This window comes from Apodemus sylvaticus, chromosome 12 (assembly GCF_947179515.1).
Source record: "Apodemus sylvaticus chromosome 12, mApoSyl1.1, whole genome shotgun sequence".
Classification (NCBI taxonomy): Eukaryota; Metazoa; Chordata; class Mammalia; order Rodentia; family Muridae; genus Apodemus; species Apodemus sylvaticus.
Genome location: NC_067483.1, coordinates 66,030,027 through 66,045,607, shown reverse-complemented (window position 1 = coordinate 66,045,607; position 15,581 = coordinate 66,030,027). Strand labels below are relative to the sequence as shown.

General features: G+C 39.1%; 1 protein-coding gene across 1 annotated transcript in view; it reads left to right on the top strand.

Moving 5' to 3' along the window:
* Pappa2 (pappalysin 2) overlaps positions 1 to 15,581 on the top strand; it is a 262,109-nt gene that overhangs the window by 156,730 nt on the left and 89,798 nt on the right. The window contains exon 13 of the mRNA XM_052199928.1: positions 123 to 330. Within this exon, the coding sequence (XP_052055888.1) occupies positions 123 to 330 (208 nt within the window). The remainder of the gene's footprint in view (positions 1 to 122; positions 331 to 15,581) is intronic.

Genomic DNA, 15,581 nt, shown 5'->3' with positions numbered 1-15,581 from the left:
ATTGACGCCTGAAAATGTTTGTGATCTTGTGTATGACACATAGCTACAGGGAGGATGAACAGGTGCTACAAGGTTCTAAGCAAATGACTGAGAAGAGCATTCTTTACCTTATTTCTTCTCAGGAACCTATGGACTGTCGTGCCAAAATAATCCACTGGTTATTAATGTGAGCCGTCATGCAAATGTCTACTCCCAACATACCTCTGCAATGCTGCTGAATTTCTCCTCCCCACTGGTGGGCATCTCGGCAGTGGCTCTAAGGACATCCTCCCAGATCAGTTCTTCAGCTCCCAGTAACTGCATCCCAGAGCAAAATCATCAGGGAAACAGGTACAGTAGGTTACTCTCCTCTCTCCCTGTTCCCTTGTGACTATATTGTATTGTTAGTATTTAAGTTCACAGTGATATACACAGGTTGCTTAATCATTAACTGAAAGGATGGACTTAAGAAGTATCAAAAACCTCTGAGAATCAGGCAAAAATAACTATAGAAGTCAAACTTGGGCTTTTCAGATACGTTTTTCTTTCTTTAGTTGAGTATAATAATATTTTTGTGACTATTTAACATCTTTATAAGGTCTTAACATCTTTTTGACATATAAAGTCACTGACTTTAAACCACTATTTTTACTTAAACTGCCAAAAGTTTTGTGCCAAAAACTCAATGTTCTCTAAGCAATTTATATTTATTTTCTTCTTTTTCTTTTTTTTTATTTGACATATTTTTTATTTATATTTCAAATGATTTCCCCCTTTCTGGCCCCCACTCCCCAAAAGTCCCATAAGCCCCCTTCCCTCCCCCTGTTCTCTCACCCACCCCTTCCCACTTCCCTGTTCTGGTTTTGCCCTATATTGCTACACTGAGTCTTTCCAGAACAAGGGGCCACTCCTCCGTTCTTCTTGGACATCATTTGATGTGTGGATTATGTTTTCAGTATTCCAGTTTTCTAGGTTAATATCCACTTATTAGTGAGTGTATACCATGATTGATCTTTTGAGACTGGGTTACCTCACTTAGTATGATGTTCTCCAGCTCCATCCATTTGTCTAAAAATTTCATGAATTCATTGTTTCTAATGGCTGAATAGTACTCCATTGTGTATATATACCACATTTTTTGCATCCATTCTTCTGTTGAGGGATACCTGGGTTCTTTCCAGCTTATGGCTATTAAAAATAGGGCTGTTATGAACATAGTGGAGCATGTATCCTTATTACATGCTAGGGAATCCTCTGGGTATATGCCTAGGAGTGGTATAGCAGGATCTTCTGGAAGTGAGGTGCCCAGTTTTCTGAGGAATCTCCAGACTGATTTCCAGAGTAGTTGTACCAATTTGCAACCCCACCAGCAGTGGAGGAGTGAGTGTTCCTCTTTCTCCACATCCTTGCCAACACCTGCTGTCTCCTGGATTTTTAATCTTAGCCATTCTGAGTGGTGTAAGGTGAAATCTCAGGGTTGTTTTGATTTGCATTTCCCTAATGACTAATGAAGTTGAGCATTTTTTAAGATGCTTCTCCGCCATCCGAAGTTCTTTAGGTGAAAATTCTTTGTTTAACTCTATATATTTATTTTCTTGTTCCCACCTGGACAGTGTTTACAGCAAATTTAAGAATTACTTGCTAAGGCATATCACATGATCACGAGATCACATATGCACATTAGGAATGTATCAGCTACATATGCCTTTCTGAGGACATTCATGATTGTTATCATCTAGACAGATGAGGATCCCTGGATTCTTAGCAGCAGGTAGAAGAAGGGTTATACTTTAAAGTATTTCTGTACCTACTTTTGGAGGTAGGGAACACTTTAAATGAAACAATCTATGCTGCATGTTGATAGAATGATCCTTTCAATGGTTTAATAGATCAGTGGAGCCAAAGGGTTACAGATATATTTTCTCAGAAAGCAAGGTGAGATCACCTGCTAGGTGACCCAGAACCTAATCACAAAAGCTATAGTTGTAAGCAATGTTCCACATTGCCACCACATCCATCGCAGGTATATTAGGAAACTTCTCTGAGAATGATGCAGAGTAGATAATACTAATAGAATATATTGATCTATAGCAAACCATACCAAAATGTAATGTTTCAACAATTAATATGACATGGTTTCTGACACAGTTTCTAGATAAATCTAGATTCAGCTCAGAGATCTGTCACAGGCTTATGAGGGTGTGATTTAGCTGTTAACCAAGTCAACTCAAAGGAAGTTGGGGCGTTCACTTCTAAGTCTGTCACTGTGACAACTGGTAGCCTCTGATTACACCCAATGGATACTGAGCAGTGGGCAACTGCACGGAATTATGACTCAGTTTGATCCGTGTAAGACTCTCCATAAACCGTCTGAGTGTATTAGATATGGCAGCTAATGATCCAAGAGAAAAAGAGGTCCCAGGGATGATGGATACTTGAGAAATTTCCCAAGAGGGAAGCCCCAGTCATTTTTATAAACTAATGGTAGGAATGGCAGTTCACTACTTCTGAAATGTTTGATGCAATAGACGTGAGTCAGTGATTTTGTATAAAAACACAGACCCCTGCGGAAATCCGAGAGGCCATCTACTATACGTAGTGATTGTGGCTTGTGTTAATTGAGCAGTAACTAGATGCGAGAATTTGTGCTAAGTGTCAGAAAACAGAACAGAGTAAGAGGAAGTGTTGTCATTGTGAATTTTATCATTAGCTAGCTCATCTATGGTTTTTATACCTTCTTAGAAGATACCTTCAAACCATCACATTAAATGTATACTATTAAAATATCATAGTCATTCATAATGATCACCTCCTTCTCAAGTATTTTCAAGCTATTTTCCATATTGCCTCTATGTCTGGCCTTAAGTCACACAGCATTTCTTTCAGGTCCTTGAATCATGTGTTCTCAATGACTCTGTGAACATAATGTTCTTACACTTTGGAATGTCACCCAGCCCTTGTCATTTCAAACTGCATCATCAGGACTCCTATGGTGTGAAGCTCAGTCAAGCTTCTTCATTGTTTTCTTGGGTCAATTGTACCAAAGTGGCCACCACATTGTGTGGTAATAGTTTCATTACTGCACGTTCATTCACATTGAATTCTGGGAACCCTGTAGTGGAAATCCTGCTCAGTATTTGTTAGTGCCTAGCGGAGAGCCTGACACATGCATAGTAGGTATGAGAAACTTATGTTGCCTGGCAGTTGTTTTTAATGCTCTGTGGAGCAGAACTGAACAAGAAAAGCAACAAAGAAAGGCAGAAGTCCCAGCCTCTGCAAATTCAAAGGATCAGAATTGCCCTCTGCATCATAGCTGTGAAAGTTCAAGAAGGAAGCTAATTACTTGTGATCCCTGCTGCTGGTTCTTCATGGATTTTCATGTGGCATTGTGAGAAAAACAAGTTTTATATGCGTGCATGCAAGCCAGTGGAAATAGGATCTGATTCTCCAGTTTACACTGAATACATCTGGAATGCATAAACATTTCCAAACCACATGTGACTGACAGGAGCCATGAAAATTGGCTTTTTCCTTCGCAGCCAGCACATCAGTACAATATAGTACATTTTTATACACGGGGCACAGAAGGAGTCTTGTGTATTTTTCTCATGAATATATTTCAAATGTGAATTCTAACGCACTTACAAAATAGAAGTCTTTGGTGGCAGTATCACATCAATCATTGTTGTATGTGTAGATACCCTAAAAAATGAAACCCTCAGATTCTACATATTGTAAAAAAAAAAAAAAAAAAAAAAAAAAAAAAAAAAAAAAAAAAAAAAAAGGAGGTTTTCTGGCTACTTCCTTATGCCTTATGACCCATTAATACTTATGTGAATAAAGGGAGAGTTGGCATATACCTGGTGATATAAGGTATGCTATCTATTTGCAAGCTGTTGCAACCACTCTGGAAATCTTTCTGGCAGTTTCTCAGAAAATTGGACATAATATTACCTGAGGACTCAGCTTTATCACCCCTGGGCATATACCCAAAAGATTCTCCACAATATATCAAGGACACATGCTCCACTATGTTCATAGGCTTAGTTATAATAGCCAGAAGGTGGAACGAACCAAGGTGTCCTTCACAGAGGAATAGATACAGAAAATGTGGTACATTTGCACAATAGAGTACAACTCAGCTATTAAAAATGATGAATTAATGAAATTCTTAGGCAAATGGATGGAACTAGAAAATATTGCCATGAGTGAGGTAACCCAATGACAAAAGAATACACATGGTATGCACTTACTGATAAGTGGATATTAGCCCAAAAGCTCCGAATACCCAAGATACAATTCACAGTCCACATGAAGCTTAAGAAGAAGGAAGACCAAAGTGTGGGTCTTAGAAAGGTGAACAAAATACCCATGGGAGGAGATACAGAGAAAAAATGTGGAGCATAGACTGAAGGCCATCCAGAGACCGCCCCACCTAAGAATCCATCCCACATACAGTCACCAAATTCAGATATTATTAGATGGTAAGAAGTGCTTGCTGAAAGGAACCTGATATAGCTGTCTCCTGAGAGGCTCTGCCAGAGCCTTACAAATACAGAGGCAGATGCTCACAGCCATCCATTGGACTGAGCATGGGGTCTTCAATGGAGGAGTTAGAGAAAGAACTGAAGGAGCTGAAGAGGTTTGCAACCCCATAGGAAGAACAGCAATATCAACCAGCCGGACCCTCCAGAGCTCCCAGGGAAGAAACCACCAATCAAGGAGTACACATGGATCCAGCTGCATATGTAACAGAGGATGGCCTTGTCAGGTATCAGTGGGAGGAGAGGTCCTTGGTCCTATGAAGGCTCAATAGATCCCTCAGTGTAGGGGAATTGAGGGTAGAGAGGCAGGAGTAGGTGGGTGGGTGGAGGAACACATTCATAGAGACAGGGGGAGGGGGGATAGGATATGGGCTTTCTGGGAGAAGGGAAAACTGGGAAAGGGGATAACATTTGAAATGTAAATAAACAAAATATCCAATAAAAAAGAAAAAATATACTATTCATTTTGTATTTAACTATTAATGAGCCTTAACCTTCTCTCCTAGAATAGTATAAGTTTTCCTGTATCCCTCTGAAATCCTAACAAAACATTTTTTAAAAAATACATGAAGCACTGATAAAAAAGGAAACTCAAATTTTGTCTTGAGAGTCTGTTTGTAAGAAGTGTAGTGGAGTTAAATTAAGAAACATCATTGGAAGGCAAGACATATGCTTGTTATAGTCTTAAAGAATCAACAAGAGGGTAGGTGTAGAATGGAGCTTACCTGGTATAGTGCTGGACTATCATTAATGAAAGCAAGTTTTAATTCTAGCAGTGTATACAAAGGGCATGGTAACATAAGGCTGTAAGCCCAGCTGCGGGAAGGTAGAAGCAGAAGGGTCACCAATATCATTGCCAGATACACAGTAAGTTCAAGGACTCTCTGGGCTACCTTAGGATCTCTTTCCACCCCTCTCTTCTCCTCTCCTCTCCTCTCCTCTCCTCTCTTCTCCTCTCCTCTCCTCTCCTCTCCTCTCCTCTCCTCTCCTCTCCTCTCCCTCTCGTCTCCCTCTCCTCTCCCTCTCCTTTCCTCTCCTCTCCTCTCCTCTCCCCTCCCCTCCCCTCCCCTCCCCTCCCCCTCCTCTCTCTCAAGAAACATGGGTCAGTTTGGGCTTTTTCTAGCTGAGAAGTGTTGTTTATTTAGAGAAGAGGTCAAGGTCATAGACAAAGCTGGGAGAAGACCCCAAGATTTTAGGGGTAAAATATAGCATACATACAATGAAGGATTAAAACATTGGGAATGGTTTAGACAATACAAAGTTTTAGGTTAACAAGAAGAAAGAAAGGAAAGACAGAAGAAAGGAAGATGTGAGGGAGTGGAGAGGGAGCGCCTGTTGGCTTGGATGTCTCTTACTCTCAGTCACCTTTTGATGGCTGCCCAGTTTCAGGCTCTCCCAGTTTACTCTGCTGATTGGGAATCCATTCATCTTGAAGATCAGCTTTAGTCCTCTTTTTTGAGCTGTGAAAACGTACTTAGACCATTCTTGTCCTCACACTCTTTCTGTCTCTACTTTAGAGAAAAGTCCCAGTTAACTTGTTACATGCACGAGAATCAGATGACCCCCACAAGTCGTACGACAGTGCCAATGACTTTGGGAAACAAAACCATCTTTTTGTTATATAAGGGGAATTTGGCATTGATATGCTGTCTATGCAAATAGATTAAAATGTTAAAGATCAAGACTTTGGAAATTCACAAGGTTAAATGTCAGAAGAATTTATCAATAGGCAAGAATTGCTGTTGAGCACACTCCTTCTTCTACAGCAGGGCATTCATTCTTCCAGAAACATGATACAGTAGACAAACTGATGGCAACTCCTTTGATCAGGATTGATGACATATCCACAGGTTTCCCAGTATTTAATCTCTGGAGGTAAAATATAAAATTCTGTTTCCCAGGACATGGGTTGATGTCGATAGCAGCATTGAAAGGCCTGACTGTTTATCCAGCTTGCCTAAGTTTCTCTATCTGCTTGTCCTACATTGGGTGAGAAGTTAGTACAAACCTTCCAGACAACAGTACTTCTTCTGTTTATCTCTGACTTTCCAGCAGGGTTAGCACTCTCTAATTTGATGTTTCATAATTAGGTGTGTGGCTTATTCTGAGCGTTTGGTCTTTGTTAAGCTCCTACCTCCTGCCAAACCTTTTGCTTCTTCTCTGTTTGGCTTTGAAGTCTACTTTGTCTGGAATTAAAATTTCCGTTCCTGTTTTCATTTTGTTTGCATTTGTTTGATAAATATTTGTCTCTCTTTCATTTTCAACCTTTCTTTATCTCCACTGCCAATAAGCCCAGGGCCCATTGCTTCATTGCATTGTTTACAAAGACAGTAGTAGTACCATGTCAAAACATGCCAAGTTCTGTTCTGAAAAATCATCTTCTAAACTTTAAGCTTCTAGTAGCCTTTAGAGTACTATAGAATTTTCACCTTTAGACCATTCTCCCCAGCATGCAAAGGCTTCATCCAATGGCTCAGTGCATCCATGTACTCTGATGCTTTTGCCTACCAGATGCTTTGAACCGAGTTGAGGAGAGTATTGATGAGGGTGATGGGCCGAGAACAGCTCTCTGTTCAATAGAAAGCAGTGATCAGTTCTCTGGTCTTTAAAGCAGGCCTAGTAAGAAAGGAAGGATGACTTGTTTAACTGTTTTAACCTTTTCTCATTTATTTTATGGTTTTTTTTTAGTAGTTGGAATTCAACCAGAGCCTAGATCACATTAAGCAAGTGTCTGCTACTCAACTTTGCTTTCTTCACTTCTTTCAGTAGGAGAAAGAAGAAATGTTTGTTTCTTTTTTTTAGTATATAGTTCTTACACAAACCTACCCTAAAACAATAACAAAACCACCACCATGAACAACAACCAAGAAGTATATGCTGTGACTGCCAATGCTCTTTCTAAATTTAATTCTGCTTCATTCTTTAACCAAGAGGTCTCTGATGAGTCTAGTTTTAGTTTGTGATATGAATCAGATGTTCACATTTTCCTCTACTATTGATACCTCAGTAGGAATATGAGACAATGTTTAATAGAATCTTGTAATGTAACGGAAAGCAATATAGATAGAGTTTGTTGGAGGACATGATGATACAAGGTTGGAGCATCATGCGTGGAAACTGCCCCCTCTTTCTCTATCTTTATGCTTTCTCATTCTTCTCTGAGAAGGTGTGGTAGTTGCCAAACCTCTTCATTCTTCTGAATTTATTTATTTTCATTACTTAAGTTGTAAAGCCACATCTGGGTTTTGTTAATATTTATCCTCTGCCAGTTAACACCATGTTTTCTGAGCATGCCAGGAAGGGGCTTCTTCTGAGTTCAATATGCCCCTTTTGGTTATTATGGCTTGTCTAGTTGCATGCACCTAGTATTCCTACATACAACATTCATCTAGGTCCCAAAATGCTGGTTTGTGTTGGCATTTTATCACAGTAAAGGCTTGGTTTACTATGATGCCATTTCATGCCATGGAGTATATATTAGTTACTTGTGGATTGCTGTGATAAAACACCATGTGCAAGACAATGTAAGAAAGGAGTGGTTTTATTTTGTCTTATGGTTCCAAAGAGATAAAAGTTTATGATGGTGTACCAGAAGCATGGCAGTTAGGACAAGTCATGGCAACAAGAATAGGGTACTGGGAGCTCACATCTTGATCCATAAGCATGAATAAGAAAATAAATGGGCTGGAGAGATGGCTCAGTGGTTAAGAGCACTGACTGCTCTTCCAGAGGTCCTGAGTTCAATTCCCAGCAACCACATGGTGGCTCACAACCATCTGTAATGGGATCTGATGCCTTCTTCTGGTATGTCTGAAGACAGCTACAATGAACTCATATACATTAAATAAAAATAATATTTAAAAAAAATAGCTGGGCGGTGGTGGCGCATGCCTTCAATCCCTGCACTTGGGAGGCAGAGGCAGGTTGATTTCTGAGTTTGAGGCCAGCCTGGTCTGCAGAGTGAGTTCCAGGACAGCTAGGGCTACACAGAGAAAGCCTGTCTTAAAAAAAACCCAAAAAAATAAAAAAATAAATAAAGAAAGAAAGAAGAAAGAAAGAAAGAAAGAAAGAAAGAAAGAAAGAAAGAAAGAAAGAAAGAAAGAAAAGAAAGAAAGGAAGAAAGAAAGGAAAGAAAGAAGAAAGAAAACAACAGGTGGTATGAGTCTTTAACAGCACAAAGCCCACCTCCAGTGACATACTCCCTCCAACAAGGCTACACCTCCTTAATCTCCCCAAGCAGTGTCACCAACAGGGGACAAGTGTTCAAATGTATGAACCTATGTATGATATTATAATTCAGATGACCACACTGTATTCCTATTAACAAGGTACTCAGCATGGCATTGGAGCCTGGAACAACAACCAAACCAATCACTAAATTGAATCTTTGTCAATCTGTCTTCTAGTGTCTAGTGACACATTCTAGTGTCATTACTGGTAGCATTCTATGTCAGTTAGGATCCAGACAGGATGCAGTAATTAAAACATGAAGTTTAGCTTAGTTATTAACTCTTGGATGATAAAGAAAACTTTGGGTAAATGGAACAATCATTGTTTTGACCATTGGCAGAACAGCCAAGGAAGGAACAAGTGTAGGAATTGGTCTCCATTTAAAAGGAATTTTTGGATATCATGGCAGAAGATGGAGATGGGATATAATGGATTTAAAGAATCTGGCTAAAATTATACAGGATGGGTCTGAACACTAGGAACTTCCCTAAATGGTATATGAGTGTTGGAGAGGATAGCTTGTTACCAAACTGCAAGCTAAGGGCTTACTAAGACTTGTTGAAAAAATATCATTTTTTTGAAATTTTTTTGAAATTCTGAAAGGTCACCCCTAAGAAACAACAAATCTTGATGAGGTGCACCCATTGGGATCCATGGAATGTTGTAGGGAAGTTAGCTGAGGTATATGGAGTATAAGGTCCTATGAGGTGAGCACTCTGTACTGTCCCACACATTGCACCCCACTGAATACATTGGCTTTAGAGAGAGGATCTCATATAGTAGGGAAGAGGTAAATCCTTTCATCCTGCACTACGTTTTGTGCTCTCCACTGAAGAAAACACCATGGTATGCTTGCTAGCAAAAGAGAATTTTCATAGTCCATCCGGGTCTGCTATTACAAAGTGGGACAGTCATGAGTAGCATGGGTTAACAAATGAGCAGTGACATAATACTAGTTGGCAAAGCACCACAAAAAAGATCTCTCTACCTTTCATATTGACATAAAATTTCCTGGCTTCAATATGATGACCATTTTCAATGCAACTTCCAAATAGCTTGATCTGAGTAAAAATGGATGTTTCAATCTTTTGATGGCTTCAATGTAAGTTCAAGGCAAACATAAAGGGATTAAAACTTCATTAACTTAAATGGTATTTAAAAAGAACACATTCTGAGTGAGATAGAAAACAAATAATACATACTGACAAAGAAAGTTGTGGGCAGTGAGAATTCCCTCATCCCATCACTTATCATGAAATTGAATCAGGTATTTATTTTTATCCATTCCAATGGATATGCATATACAGCCTGAGTTATTTATTTCTTATCATCTCAGCATATAAGTGATAGGTGAAGGATAGGCAGATATTTATGTTTTGATCCTTATTATTATCTTATAAAATAGAATATTGTTTTGTGTGATAGTTTAGGATTCACACAATAAATGTATGTGTGTCTGTCTATTGCCATACTCAGAATAAAATAGTAACTATGGTTTCACTTCAAGGAACTTTCTGAAAAACATAATGCAGATCAACCTGTAAATAGAATTCCTTTTCATGGTGGGCTTGCATGTATGTGTGTTCATTCTGGTAGGCATGCATATGCATGGAGTGGGTTGACCCAAGGCTGCTTGTATTCTAATGCTAACAATACTGGTTCCTGAAGGGGTAGGTGCCCCTGATGAGCGGACAATAGCATACACCAGTGATGGCATTTGGGCCTTCTCCCCATTTTTACTGCTCAATACAAGACTAGAGCCTGTGATTGGGCGGTGGAGGAGAAAGGTGGGACTGGAGGCTTAGGAGGGGATGGCAGGTAGAGAGAAGGTTTAAGGGAAGAGGAAGAAGACAGAGTAGGAGGAAGCCACCAGGGACCAGAACCACCAGGAGAAACAAGTGATAAGGGGGCTTAGAGCAGGGGAATAAGTTAGTATAAACCTAGATCTGCCCAATCTAGACATATGGCCTATAAGTAAAATCACTAGATTGTGTGTCATTTATATGGGCTTATTAGGATTGAAAAATCCAGCAATATATGTATACATGTGTATGTGTATAAAGAGATAAAATATTCATTTTGCAAAGTATTTTGGATGTGACAATGTACCAGAAATCATTGAAAAACTGAATTATATGTTATACAAAGACCCCTTATTTCAGATAAGCAACACTGAGATGAGGATTCATGTAATTAATTCATAATAAAATAGAGTTGCTGAAAAGAGTGACCAATCCCTTCAACTAATTTCCAAGAAAGCTGCCACCCTCCTTCCATTTGTAATGGAGTTAGTGTAATGGGAATTCTCTGGGCTTCACAATAATCAAAGAGAACATATACTTTAGACTATTGATATTACCAGTCATGTTATATTGAGGAAATGTTGTAAGGTCAATGACAGCTCAGTGCAATGAAGGTAGGTGGAAATGTTTGATGGATTAAGCCATTAAAGTGGAAGGTATAAAGATACCTAGGGCTATGGGGGAATTTTAGTAAATGTAAAGTCCAGACCAGGGAAATTTTATAGAAAATCCAGGCAATTGGAGGTTACTGTGGAATGTGAGGGTTTTTGTTGTTATTGTTGTTTTTGTTTTTGTTTTAAGATTTATTTATTATTATGTGCATTGGTGCTCTGCCTGTGCAAGGGGCCAGAGCCTCTGGAACTGGAGTTGCAGATTGAGCTGTCATGTGGGTGCTTCTGTGGGAAGAGCAGCCAGTGCTCTTAACTGCTGAACCATCTTTCCAGCCCCTGGGAATGAGTTTTCAGGGAGGCCCTATAGCATTCTGGCCCAAACAAAAAGAATCTGACTTCTTAAAGAATAGAAAACCTGAGAAAAAAATTCTCTGCTATAAAAAGTCCAGGAAATCCAGGAAAAGAAGGAGTAACTTCAAACACCTCATTTATGGTTTATGTCTGTGTATATTTCCCGTTGCTGTCTAACGGTATTGCTACAAACATGGCAGTTAGTATTAGTTAAATGTCTAGACCATGCCTAACTAATTCTTCTTTGAAGCTATGATGAGCTATCAGCCAAAAGTACATTCTTTTTTTTTTTATTATTCGATATAATTTATTTACATTTCAAATGATTTCCCCTTTTCTAGCCCCCCCACTCCCCGAAAGTCCCGCAAGCCCCCTTCTCTTCCCCTGTCCTCCCACCCACCCCTTCCCACTTCCCCGTTCTGGTTTTGCTGAATACTGTTTCACTGAGTCTTTCCAGAACCAGGGGCCACTCCTCCTTTCTTCTTGTACCTCATTTGATGTGTGGATTATGTTTTGGGTATTCCAGTTTTCTAGGTTAATAACCACTTATTAGTGAGTGCATACCATGATTCACCTTTTGAGTCTGGGTTACCTCACTTAGTATGATGTTCTCTAGCTCCATCCATTTGCCTAAGAATTTCATGAATTCATTGTTTCTAATGGCTGGATAGTACTCCATTGTGTAGATATACCACATTTTTTGCATCCACTCTTCTGTTGAGGGATACAAAAGTACATTCTTATCAGAAGATGTAACAGGAGAAAAGTGATATTTCACATAGTTGGTAGTACACTCTAGAACATTCTCTGATGAGGGCCTCTCTGTGCTTCCGACTGCTGCATGGAAGCTCCTTCTACTTCCTGGTCATGAAGTCATCTTGTGTGGCACCACATAGGGCATCTCATACTAGGCATATGTTTCTTTAAATACAGGGGCACAGTTTATCAATAAGAAGACCTTAAAGAGCTTTGGGAATGGCTCAGTGTGTAAAAGAGTTTATTTTGTGATTTTGAGAGCCTGCATTTGAATCCTCAGCACCCATGTAAAAAGACAGGTGTGGATCTGTGTGCCTACAATCTCAGCTTTGTGTGTAGAAACAATGAGGGTAGATTTTGAGAGATTCTTGGACAGTCAACATAGACAAAATGACAAGCTTCCAGTTCTGTGTAAATATCTGTCTTAAGGCAATGGGCAAAGAGTGATAGAGGGTATCAATGAAAGTTACCTCTCACCTGCCCATTCATACATGCAGGAGTACACACCTGAACATTCATATTCATACAATACAGAGAGAGAGAGAGAGAGAGAGAGAGAGAGAGAGAGAGAGAGAGAGAGAGAGAGAGTGGGAGAAAGAGAGAGAGAGAGAGAAGACATAACAGCCATACTGTCTTAATAACAGAAGAGGCATCTTGTTAGACCAGTGGTTCTCAACCTTTCTAATGCTGTAATTCTTTAATTCACTTCCTCATCTTGTAGTAACCCCAACCAAAAAAATACTTAATTGTTACTTCATAATAAATTTTGTTACTGTTATGAATCTTAATGTAAACATATGATATGCAGGATATCTGCTCTGTGACTACTGTGAAAGTATCATTCAAATTCCAAAGGGGTCATGAACCACAGGTTCAGAACCACTGTGTTAGGTGGTTAGAAGAAAATCACCAGTCCCAACAATACTCACGCTGAGAGGCCTACACAAGAGTATAGATCCAGAAAGCAGGAGTACCACCTACTATGGTGTTAACTTGAGCTAAGCAGATGTCCTCATAGATGTTAGAATTATAAGTATCTCCATGTGGAACACCCTGACATTCACATGTTGACAGTCATGCAATTTCAGCCTGGTGGACTGTTTAGGCCAAAAGGCTGTATGAGGAGTTAGCATTCAGGAAGAAAAAAAGCAAACATTTTTGGAAGAGTAGTAGCTTGAAAAGGAAGTCCCTGCCATACAAATTCCCCAGTTACTGGTAAGTAGGTGGACTGTCTAAGCATCCCACTCATTGGTATATTCTTCCCATTGTCTGACAATAGCTGGTCTAGTTTATAAATGGCCCCTGTCCAGAAGTTATTTACTAGCTCATTTCTCTGTATCTCTTTACCTGCTCCAGAGCCACCTTCTGCATGGCTTGAATGGAGTGTTAACATATTCATCAAGACGAAATTGAATCAGTGATATTGAGCATTTGTTTTCCTTTTTGTTTTTCCCCCAAAATAATGAAGTTATATAAAAATCCAAACATAAAAATAGTTTTGGTTATCGCTTAAATTATGTCTCTGTTTTGATGCTTTTCATAATGATGGATGAGAGTGTTCCACATTTATGCAAAGCAAGCTTTCAGAAAAGGTTAATACAATGTGCATTGAGCTACAAAACTAATTTTTAAAATGATTTAACTGTTTAAATAATTGTGCCTTCCAGAAAAGCATTGTTAATATTAAAGGATATTATTTTGTATTAGCTTTTGGTTCATAACCAAGTGGAAAGGCATGTACAAAGATTTTCAGGATGTCCCTAGCCCTACCCCCCAGCATAATATTCCCCATTCTCCACTGCTATCGTCACAATAGTCCATTTGTTATAACTAATGACCCCTAATGGCCACAGATCATTCTCCAGATGCTGTAGTTTATACTGAGGCTTATATTATTTTTTAAAATTTTCAATTAATTGATTATGTGTGCTTGTATATGTGTAGGGGGGTCTATGTTTGTGAGTATGGTGTCTCTCTGTGCATAGTATATGTAAATGTATAATTGATGTCTTTATTTCTGACATTAATTTGCCTTTCTTTCCTTGAGTGTCATGAGTGGTGTCTTCTGGTTGGCTTCTTTTCTTTACACATTTAAGCTTCTCCTCTGTCTTCCCATGTCTTCGCAGCTCATTTTGTCTACCTGCTGGGTAATAATTAGTTGTTTGGGTATATATCCATCATAAGATTCTTTCTCCATCCACCTCCTAAAGGACATTTTATTTACTTCCAGCTTCTAGCAATTAGGAAGGAAGCTGCTATAAATGCCCATTAAGTGTTTTTGTGGGGCCTTTTTGGTAAGTCTTTAATTCCTTTGTGTAGTTGTGAAGGTGGGAAATTTCTGGATCATATGGTCAAGAATATGATTAATTTTGTTAACATGTATATTAGCTTTTAATCAGCAGTAAGCATTGCTGGAAAGACTAATACTTCTCTATTTTGCGTCTCTCAATCTTCTTGTTTTTTTTTTTTTTTAATTAAAGCAAATTGGGCTTGAACATAGAACATGCAAATCAAAGAAATAATATATACATTATGTATCTGTGTGATTCTGTCTCAAGGTCACAATATGTTTGTGTTGTATGTATCAATTAAAGTCAAACATCCAAACATTGCATATTTATCATGAAAATGCTCATTTACATGTGCATAATTCATAACCCTGTGATGCTTTCCTTAGCATGCTAATGTAACAAAGAGAATCAGATTTTTTGAAAAAAAATTTTGGGAGGGATTTCATATGTGTTTGATCCGATTTGCTGCCCAGCTTCAACTCTTTCCAGATCCACTGCCCCTTCCCCCACATTGTGTCCTTTTGGTTTAAACCCCACCTAGACCAATTTGTGCTGCCTATACATTGTTGGATATGTGGAGCTTGCTCTTCTTACTGGAGTGTAGTCAGCTTACTGGAGATTATACCCTTAGAGAAACCTGTCTCTCCCTCTCCCAGCAGCTAACAACTGACTGGTGGGACTTGAGATCAGCTCTCGCCTCTATGCTGAGATTTGGTCTGTATTCGGCTTACACCTATATTCCTTGTGTGTGCTATTGCAATTGCTATGAGTCCATGTGTGCAGCTGCTCTGTTGTATCCAGAAGACACTCTTTGCTTATAGTCATCTACCTCATCTGGTAAATCGTCCAATCTCTTACTCTTTTGCAATGATCTCTGATTTTGGGAGGGGGAAGTAGGATATGCAAATCCCATTTAGGGATGAACATGCTACAGTCTCTTGAGAATCAGGTAATTTTAAAGAAAAGGCAAGTGAGAAAATCCTATTTGTTTTTGCCTTTTGCCTTTCTTCTTTTCTT